Source organism: Temnothorax curvispinosus, unplaced genomic scaffold, assembly GCF_003070985.1.
Source record: "Temnothorax curvispinosus isolate PA1 unplaced genomic scaffold, ASM307098v1 QBEX01017496.1, whole genome shotgun sequence".
Classification (NCBI taxonomy): Eukaryota; Metazoa; Arthropoda; class Insecta; order Hymenoptera; family Formicidae; genus Temnothorax; species Temnothorax curvispinosus.
The window spans coordinates 354,161-364,427 of record NW_020227276.1 but is presented as its reverse complement, the minus strand read 5'-3'; the positions used below and the strand labels follow the sequence as shown (position 1 = coordinate 364,427).

At 36.4% G+C, this 10,267-nt stretch overlaps 2 protein-coding genes across 2 annotated transcripts; both read right to left on the bottom strand.

Annotated features, from left to right (window-relative positions):
* Window positions 1-2,427: 2,427 nt before the first annotated feature.
* On the bottom strand, window positions 2,428-7,801 carry LOC112467539 (ARF GTPase-activating protein GIT1). Its single transcript, XM_025036220.1, has 13 exons — window positions 7,454-7,801; window positions 7,059-7,192; window positions 6,836-6,948; window positions 6,412-6,598; window positions 6,171-6,301; window positions 5,894-6,083; window positions 5,740-5,812; window positions 5,261-5,455; window positions 4,996-5,165; window positions 4,200-4,370; window positions 3,920-4,096; window positions 3,600-3,830; window positions 2,428-3,522 (listed from the first exon to the last, which is right to left on the bottom strand). Exons 1-13 carry the CDS (start codon window positions 7,509-7,511, stop codon window positions 3,325-3,327), a joined length of 2,028 nt encoding a protein of 675 aa, XP_024891988.1. The 5' UTR covers window positions 7,512-7,801; the 3' UTR covers window positions 2,428-3,324.
* Window positions 7,802-8,520: 719 nt separating this feature from the next.
* On the bottom strand, window positions 8,521-10,236 carry LOC112467535 (PCI domain-containing protein 2). The gene is made up of 5 exons (XM_025036214.1): window positions 10,091-10,236; window positions 9,967-10,008; window positions 9,773-9,894; window positions 9,194-9,675; window positions 8,521-9,098 (listed from the first exon to the last, which is right to left on the bottom strand). The coding sequence occupies exons 1-5, from the start codon at window positions 10,109-10,111 to the stop codon at window positions 8,581-8,583; spliced, it is 1,185 nt and encodes a 394-aa protein (XP_024891982.1). The 5' UTR covers window positions 10,112-10,236; the 3' UTR covers window positions 8,521-8,580.
* Between the last annotated feature and the right edge of the window lie 31 nt (window positions 10,237-10,267).

Genomic DNA, 10,267 nt, shown 5'->3' with positions numbered 1-10,267 from the left:
CCCTCCTCTTATCTCGCGAGACGCTCCTTTGCCTCGCGAGATGCTTCCCTTGTTTCGCGAAACCCTCCTTTTATCTCGCGAGACGCTCCTTTGCCTCGCGAGATGCTTCCCTTGCCTCGCGAAACACTCCTCTACCTCGCGAGGTGCTTCGCTACTTAGCTTTATATGCGATCAAAATTTATACAATATATAAATTGCATCTATGCATACAAGACAATATTTTCAAAAATTTGACTTACACCACTATGGCTTTTACCCGTCCATATGTAACATTATTTATAAGAAAGTTATATTGTAATAAGGAATTATAAGGAAACGTGTAATAAATTTGAAATTGTATGATACTAATGCCGGATATATTATACGAAATCAACATAAGACGATTTCTTAATAGATAATAACGGTGTTTATTCTTTATCTATAGAATTTCACATTTTAAAAATTATCGTTAATTATTATAAATTTCACGTAAATGTGAAGGTTTGAATCAACGCTCAAATAATAGCTTCTTGCTTGCAAAATTTGACATTTATCTGAAAATTAAAATTATAAAATTACGATTATATTTTTCAAAATTATGAGATACAAAGTTCGTAATAATTTTGAAGAATGTAATCTTAATTTTGTAATTTTAATTATCGTAATTCGTTATTAATTGGAATACGCAAGATGGAAGCGCGGCCGCCGCGGCCAGAATATCCCCTCCAGCTGGCTAGTTCGGCTTCGGCACGAACCTAGCACGGACGCAAACCATGTGCGGTTACCGAGCGATACGACGTAGTTGAGTTGCATTTTCTCAGGCGGCGCGTCGGAAAATGCAACACAGCAACACACGAAAAAGGCCGGGATGGCCTCTCTCAGGTTTCTCTCTGGTAACGCACATATGCGCGCATTTATTTATATAGTATACGTAACGTTTATTATAGAAAATGCGCGCATATGCGGAATGTGGCCTCTTTCTAACGATGTTGAATAGAAATACATGATCGATCCCTTGAAATAAGAATAGGCCCTATGGCTCTACTCTCTGGTTTCAGCTTCACCAATAGGAAACAACGACTTAAAGCCATGGGAAGTTTAAATTATTATCGATAAATATATTTACAATATACTTAAATAATAAGTTTATTAGAGAAAATATCTCCTATTGAATGTCGAATAATTCTAGATTTATCGAAAAAAAGGTTTCAACTTTTTTGTTCGCAATGATAAACTTAATTACTGGCTTAAATTTAATAAAACTGGCTCAAATTTGATAGAGAAAGAGCGGCAAAAAATATTTCTCATTATGCATTATCACATACCTTGCTACAAAAATATTGCATACGCGATTTACCTTGACGTCTGTAAATTTTATGATGACATATTTTATCTACTATATTTGTTAATAAATAAATATATATATATATATATATATATATATATATATATATATATTAATACAGTTAAAACATTGTAATAACAGGACAAACCCTATATATAATCATAATCGCAATTTTTATTACAGCACAGAATCTGACAAGAATATTATTTTATCACTTATTCTATAATTATTTTCGATTAATTTCAGAGTAGCGTTAAATATTATGTTTATGTTATAACTCAAGGGGCACACCAGGATAACGAGTCTGAAAAATCAGTTTTTTTTATTTTATCTGAAAATTTAACTAAAGAATATATTTCTAGTTTTATTTCGGTTTGAAAAAATTAAGATTTTTATTAACTCTTTTTTCTAATTTATTGTTTAAAATGTGTACTTTTATTTCATATCAAATTAAAGTTTTAAAGTAAATTATTAACCGCACAACTACATACTAAGGATCGATAACCCAAGGGCCTGGTGGGTCCCTTAATATAATGTTATGTAGCAATATTATTTATTACATTAATTGTTGAGCTGCGTTTAGCTAAAAAATATATATGTACGATACATATATAATATCTATGTAGAATAGATCTAAGATATGTCACTCATCGTTATAACTGGCCAAAAAGTACATAAAAAACTTAGTACATAATTGTATTCTACACATTAATTTATGTATATATATAATACAGTTATACAAGACATTTTATTATATAATTATTATAAATATCGTTTTACGAAAATACATTTCATTTACGGATTCCATATATTACAATTACAGTTACAGTATTTTCATTATTACTATACATTCGCGTGTACTTCAGTAATAAAAATGCATATCATCGTAACGTTATAACATTGCCTTATCTTATCATTTAAATATTTTGTTGTGCAAATTTAACAAGTTAGATAAAATATTCAGTAATTTTTGTATTTTTAATATTGCACTAACAGTCATATAGCCAAGAAAAGATTGTAAAATATAGCCAAAAGAGTGTAAAATGTATAAAGACCAATTAAAACATTTTATATAAATTAATAATATATGAGAGAAAAATATATAATAACACATCATAAAGTGATATAGATCATAAATTTAGATTATAATTTTAATGTTATTGCGACATTTTTGTTGCTAAATTAACATTAAAACATAGAAAGGCAGTGTGAAAGTTAACTTAATTTTTACGTAGTTTAACTGACGCTAAAGATAAAATCTCAGATGTATCAAATGTAAAAAAAATTTCTTTGATGTTTAACACAAGTTATCTCAGATTGAAAACTGCTATAAATACATTTAAATTCTTTCGATAATGCATTGAGAGCTCGATAAATTTTGGCACACGATATATGCAGACACATAAATGGTGATTGAATAGAATTGTGCATGTGGTGAAGATATTCGTTAAGAAGGAATTTTCCAGCCTTCAAAATAATAGAGCTTCTACTGCAGTTAAACATTTCAATGATAAGGTTCATACCTTTGTAAAATTTTGCCTAAGCAAGACTTACGTATTAGACAAAACTTGTAAACTTAAGCTGCATATATGTAGAATTCATTGGTTTGCCGCTATTCAGTCTTTGTCGGGTATTATAAACGATATACTACATAACTACATGATACTATATATTGATAATCTATTCAAACAATGTCATGTCTTATCTGTTAGATCGCATTCAAACATAGTTACTTAAATAATTTTAGAGTATACTTTTAGTAATCCACTCTGGCAATTAATACTTTAATAATAATAAAAAAAAGTGATTCTGCTCCAATATTTATTAAACTTAACAAAGACAATAAATGAATGAATGTTATTATTGTTAAGTAAATATATATATGTATATAAAGCATTGCAATAACTATGTAATTACGACTCGAAAAGAAAGAGACATCTAATAGACTCGATAAGAGATACAGGCATCTCTCGATACTTTTTCTGTGACATTGAGAGAATCTATGTTTGAAATTGCGTGACAAGTAACTTGGTTGCTTTGGCAATATCGTAAGCGCATGAACGTACTTGTTGCAAACAACGATCCATGTGCTCGGCATCACTGGTGCATCTTTGAAGGCCGGAACACTCAGCTTGAAGTCTCCCGGTATTGCCGTTTAACTGGCGTAAGGCGGACCTGATATTCTCCTCAATTGGATTCTACAACAAATACAGTGGGAATTGCTTCTGTCCCAGCGAATGAAGAAGCACGTTCAACGAATGAACAATAATCTTACCTGAGGAAATATAGCGGTTAATTCGGCAACAGCAACGCGTATCCTCTCGGCGCAAGGCACAAAGGCTTCTCGCTGGCTTGGATCTTGCATAGCCATCCACAGCTCTTGGATTCGCCTGGTAACTTGTTCCGTTCGGCGAGTTACCTCTTCGCTGGGCGGCAGATTGGGCGCGCCACATTCCCACAAGCTTTGCGTGTTATTCCGCGATAATGTCTCGGTGTCGCGTTTCGTCTGAATGAAATAAACGCAAACAGATTAGTATGGATATACTTTGTCAACTTGTTTCGGGGGGGAAAAAAGAAAAAAAAAACGTTAATTACCTGGCAAATAGTTGTTGACCATGACGCTGGTTTCCGCAGGCCTTCTCTAGTCTCGTACATAGATGCCGGTCGTTGATTTCCACGTACAGTGGACGTTTTGATATCGTGCACCGGTTCTAATTCAGGTTCCTGTTCGCCACCAACATGCCCGTTCATGTTGCCATCAGAACCTTTGACCTAGATCAGTAAAAAAAAATTGCATTTTCAGCATTTATCATGCGATTAAACATTGATATTTGATATGTTATAAAACAGATAACTAGAATTTTGAGTCAGTTACCTGTAGCATATGTTTCAGCTCGTTGTTCTCTCGAGTGAGTTGCTCGACGGTGGTTTGCAGGGTGTGTACCTGCTCGCGGAGATCTCGTACGGTTGATTCGGACAGGGTCAATTGTTTTTTCAAAACTTCTACCATGGACGGAAGACCCTTAGCGACTGGTGTAAATGTTTCCTGTAACAATACAGCACAGTAATAATCTTTGCTTTAAATTAAACGTATATTGTGCAACAAGTATAGAGAGCATGTTATAATGGTCACGCAAACGAATTGTTATAAATTGGCGGATATATTATTATCATTGCATTGTTGTTACGCAATATGCAAATCATGGTGTTTAGTGGATTGCGAATCATTATATGAATCAGTTCAGATCAGCAGCTAATTAATGTTTCACAATGGTCAAAATTTACACTTTTTGGCAATGATCGCACATGCACAAACAGTTCTGTGCACTTGCCTAATAACACCGCCTACAGAAAAGCCATGTGCTCAGCCAATTCCTTATTCCTCTTTTTGTTACTAGTGTCGGTACCTTTAATATTTTACCACAAACAAGTAAATACGACTATCGAGTTTTGTAAACTTATATATTTCTTGCATCTCTCACTCTCTTGATGCGAGTTAAAGTAAGCAATTTGCGAAACTAATATACTTTCACATGTTATATGCAATTAGAAAAAATTAAAATATATCTATGCAAGAATGTCCGATAATTTGTATTGTCATTCCAAGGATGAATATAGTCGCGTTTGTTAATGTATTTCTTTGTACTCGAAAACTGAAGTCTTTAAATTACCTCATTATTAGTTTTAGGCTGGTTTGAAACGTCAGATGAAGTATTATCTGTAGATGTCAGAGCAGCATAATCATCGTCAGATGCAACACTGTCGTACAAAGGTTCATCGTCAGACACTTGCGACCCGTGCCTACCAAGTTGCTCTTTGCGAAGCATAGATACCGCGGGATCTAAAGAACAATAGATGATATAAAAATGTAGAAATGATGTAAAATACTTGAAAAACTCTCATAAAATAAATGCGCTATTAATTCGGTAATATTACTTTGAAGTGCATTATTAGCAAGCATATGCCTCCGACCCGCCTCAACCAGTAAATCTACGATAAGAGTGGTGAATTCCTTCGGCGTGAATCTCGCTAATTTTTGCCTTCCTTGGTTTCTAGTAGACGACAATTGTGGATTAACTGGCAGAAATGGAACAGTACATTTCTCCGGGAGGGATGCGGTTGAAAACCAGACTATGCATAAAATATGAAAATCTACTTGTCTGCATATATTACATAATTCAGTAATTTATTATATAAATGTATTAGACATAATTCAATAATTTGTTTTTATACTTTGTACAATTATATTGCCAAATAAATTCAAACATTCTTTACTCACCCTTCCAAAGGAATAGCATGACACAGAAATATATGTGTATCATTAATAACTTAAATTAGTAACAAAATTCATGCACGTCTAAATCAAGATTAGCATATTTAATCTAGTTTGCAATAAACTGGAAACTGATACTCACTTGCTTCCGTTTCCCGACGATCCACCTCGTCATAAACATCCATGGCTAACTCCTCTAGCAAATGATTTGGCAACTAAGCAAAAAATAAATCGAATCTTACATATCCTGTACAAAATAAAATTGATAAATAATCAAAATATAAATTTCTACATACCATTTGTAATCTGCTTCTTCCTTCCAAAGTTAACTCATTTTTATCCAAGAAAGAAGCCAATTCGGAGTTTATGAGATGTTCATCGCCTCGATGACTTGGTTTACGAGAGCATATGTGATACGTCAGCCTATCTGTTACTTCGTACATACATTCAATTATACGTTCAGATAAATCTATATGCCCTGACATTCTGAAATAACAGAAAGAATACTCTTTAACGTGAAATATACTTTCCCTACGTTTCGTACAATAAAGACGTTACTGTCATGTCACTTACTTAGCGATATCAGCAGCCGTTTGTCCACTTAGATCAACTACACTCGGGTTTGCGCCATTAGCTATTAAAAGTTCTACTTGGAGAGCTTGCCCAGCACGAGCTGCCACATGTAAAGGTGTGGTCCCTTTTTCCTGTAAGTATATTACGCATGTAATTTAACAAAAGTGTTCCTCCTCAATACCACAATTATATCATTTGCAATACGTCAGTGTATTTTACTTGAATAATTACTGAAATATACCTTGTAAAAATAATTGGGGTTGGCTCCCTGTGCCAATAGCCTCAACGAAGTTTCTAAATTACTTGTACGAACGCTACTGTGCAACTGTCTATTGAGTTCCTCCTCCGTGCAACTTTCCTCCTTGCTCGGCCGTAATATAAAGGCCAAGTGTTGATGCTTGGCCTTAATAAAATCTGCCTTCACTGGACTATAAGCAAATAATGTAAAAATTAAACAAACAAACAAACAAACAAGCAAACAAACAATTAAGAAAATAAAAGCTTATTTCAAACGTTTAGAATTGGAATTGACTTTTAATCTAGAAGAATACCGATAACTGATCTGTATCTAAATTTGATTCATTCCACAAGCGTCAAAGAGCATTTGTGAGTGAAAATAATATATTCCGCAACAAAATACGATTTGTCATAACATAATTACTAACTGTAAGGGATCCTTAGGCTGTGGTTTCCTTCTACTAATCTTGGAGTTGCTGGGATCTAGCAGGGAATGTTCCCAAATACTGTTAGCTCCGTTATCACTCAACGTATGCACCATCTGGAATAATTGTTCAGTTATCTCGAGAGCTATACGACGTACATGCAATGTGACAATTTTAAGAGAATTGAAATCTTCTCTTTACGTAGCCATAGCCACTGCATACTAACGTTCAATAGGTGCGGGTTCCAAACGCCCTTGTGCAACGACTTGATGTGCGACACGTGACGCCCTAGACTACGATGAATCCCACAGCAATCGTCGCACAATAAAATAGCTCTGTTGATCGATGCCCATCCTGGCTCTGTGAAACAGCACGACAGATCTAATAATATTCTCTCAATCGAACAAGCGTCGCAGCCTAAAAGCTTGCATTACATAAACAAGGAATGTATGTTTATCTTCAATCAAGCTGGTTACCAAAGTAATATTCGAGGGACGTACACTGGACACATTCATAATGATCATTTATATTATTTTCTAAGCGCGCCTATCTTATTTTACGAGGAAAATGACGGGTCCAGGGGTCCAGGTGATCGTGGAGCAAAAACGATGCTGCGCTCACCGAGGGTCCCGCAGTCGGCGCACACGTCCGCGCTCGCTCTTTGCTTGGGACGTGCCATGCTTCCGTCTCCCCGGGAATCAGCGGCGCTCACTCTCGCGCATTGTGCTGCACCGCGACCGCGCGATGTAGACGGCGGAGGTGGACGGCGACGACGACGACGAGGAGAACGAGTTTTGGAGCAGAGCGAAGCAGAAACGCGAGTCGGGTTGTTCCATTACCCTCTCGCTACTCGTTACCCCCCCGTTTCCCGGAGACTGGAGAGTGGAGAGATCGTGGCGTCCGTCAGTGGCGCATTTCCTAAATTTGTGAAACGGAAGATTGTTGATAAGATAGCGTCGGTCACAGGTGATTTACCAGCGCGTGGTCCATCCGCGGTGATGCTTGACCGATCAGCGCCACTTTACGGGACGACGATGCACTAAGTGTCAGGATTATTGCCGTAAAGGCGTAAATTTCAAAATTACATCCCCTTGAATTGTTCACGTTATGTTTATGCGAACCTTTTTTATGTAGATAGTATAAATGTAAATTATTATAAATTAATTGATTATTAATTAATTTTTTGAACTGTATTTTTACACAACAGTCCTACGAAAAATAAAGTTTTAGATTTGCTTAAATAATTAGATGCATTTCAATTATAATTTATTTATTAATTAGCTATAAAGAGCGATATAAAAGATATGTGATACTAAAATAGAAATATTATTATTTACGCTGATCTGATCTGTTAATTTTTCAATACTAACAATTGTGTCTAAATTGAATAATAGTAAATGAGCATAAAATTACCAACGAAACATAAATTTCTGATATTTTTAATAAAATATGAATGTTTGATGATCCATAGATCACTTGTTTACATAACACGTCAAACAGTTTACAATATATACATATAGATGTAGATTTATTATTATATTTTACGTGCAAATGCCCAATCTGCTAAATGTAATGTCAAAAGAATTTTTTCTTTCGGAAACGGAATCGATAAGAGTCAAGAATAAGACTATTTCTAAAAGGATTATATTAAACGCTTTCCTTATCGTTAACAATACGCGATAACACTGTAAAAAAATAATAATACATTTATTGCGAAGATAAATTACAGCGATTACAATTGTAATCGTTTACGATACAACGGTGGATAATGGTGGAAAAGGATTCTGTTTAGATATAACCAATTTCTTGTGTTGATAAGATATGTAGCCTTTAATCTTGCCTTCGTATATCAGATTGGCGAGAAGGCATTCCGTCTCGTCCATATCTATATCCTCCATCCCGTACATCTGTAACGCCACGAGCAAGCTCAGCACCGGTATCTGATGCGTGTTCAGCGCCAGGTATACTTTCTTGAATAGATTTCTGTATGCGATCAGTTTGAGCTTCTCCACGATCAGATATATGCCCGCGTCTATGAAGAAGGTTTCGTGCTTCGCCATCACTCCTTCCAAGGAACGTAAATCTCCTTTCCTCACGGATTCCTTGAGCTCCCAGAATTCCATTAAATTATACTTCTCCAGGAGACTCTGCTTGGGCATGTATCCCAGCAGCATCTTCACAGGCACCAGATAAGTCAAGATCAATCTCTTATTTTTCGAACACTGTATGTGACAATGCTCGAACGCATAAGTCAGATACTCGTCGGCTGAAACAATTTGGCAGCGTGTTTATCTGATGTTACTTTGGTAAAGGAAGGCAATTGCTGTGGTTTACGAGACACGTGATAGAAAAGGTACTCACCGATCTTGTAATCGCTGTCGAACATCGCTTTCCGACCGACGAAAAACTTGTACGTGATCTGTTGCGCCAGCGCAAAGTGGTCCTTAAAAGGAGATGATTCTATGGCCCGTATCAACGGTTTGCACAGATGCAATTTGTTAATTCTGAAATACACTTTTAGCAGCTGATTGATCAGGGCCAGCATTCCCCATCGTTTCGTGTCCTCTTCCGAACTTCTGCTGTCAGCCGCGCAAACCCGGAAACAGGCCATCAAGCACTCGGCGCACTTCTCCAGGACCTCGCCGGGTTTCACGTTCTTGCTGCTCTTGGATTTTTCCGCGCCTATCGCCGATAATCTCAGTTCCAGGCACATCACGTTCATCACCGGTAACATCCAGTTTTCCTCCTTCTGCATCTGTAGAATCTTCGCGAGACATTGTACGGCCGAACTTTGAAAATTGTACATGACCAAAGGCTCGTTCTTGTTCATAGCGGATACGGCTCTAAGGGGGAGACCAAAAAATATCGATCGTATACGCAATGTCAAATGAATCGTCCAGCGTCTGAATAAATTATAAAACAAAAGGATTGTGTCTTTACTTCAAGTGGCAAAGTACCAGGTCGTCTAATGGTGCGGATAAGTGTTCCATGGCCTTGTTCATGGCGGTCTCCGATCCAATTTGAGGTACCAAAACATGATTGTGCCGCAGGGACAAGAGATCCTACGAAGGAACGATTAATCATTCACGCGATTAATGTGAGCTTTGATCGTAATACATTCGTGCATTATTTACCGCCAACGCTTCCCCGTCCTGGTTGAGCCACACTCGCCGAATCTGCGAAATAAAGTAAGTGAAAGATAATGACCTGAAGATTATTATACAACACTGCGCTGTGCCTATCGATTTTACACCCCACCTGCATTACGTAGGAATCCATTTCGACTGCAGTTAAAATATAAATAACGAATCTTCGAAGATAAATGAATTTTCAGTCAGATGACAGGTTTTATTTTGGAAGTATACACAATACACATGGAGTCATGGGCGCGTCGCGTGCAGTTTGCGCCAGATTACGCATGCGCTATCTATTTTA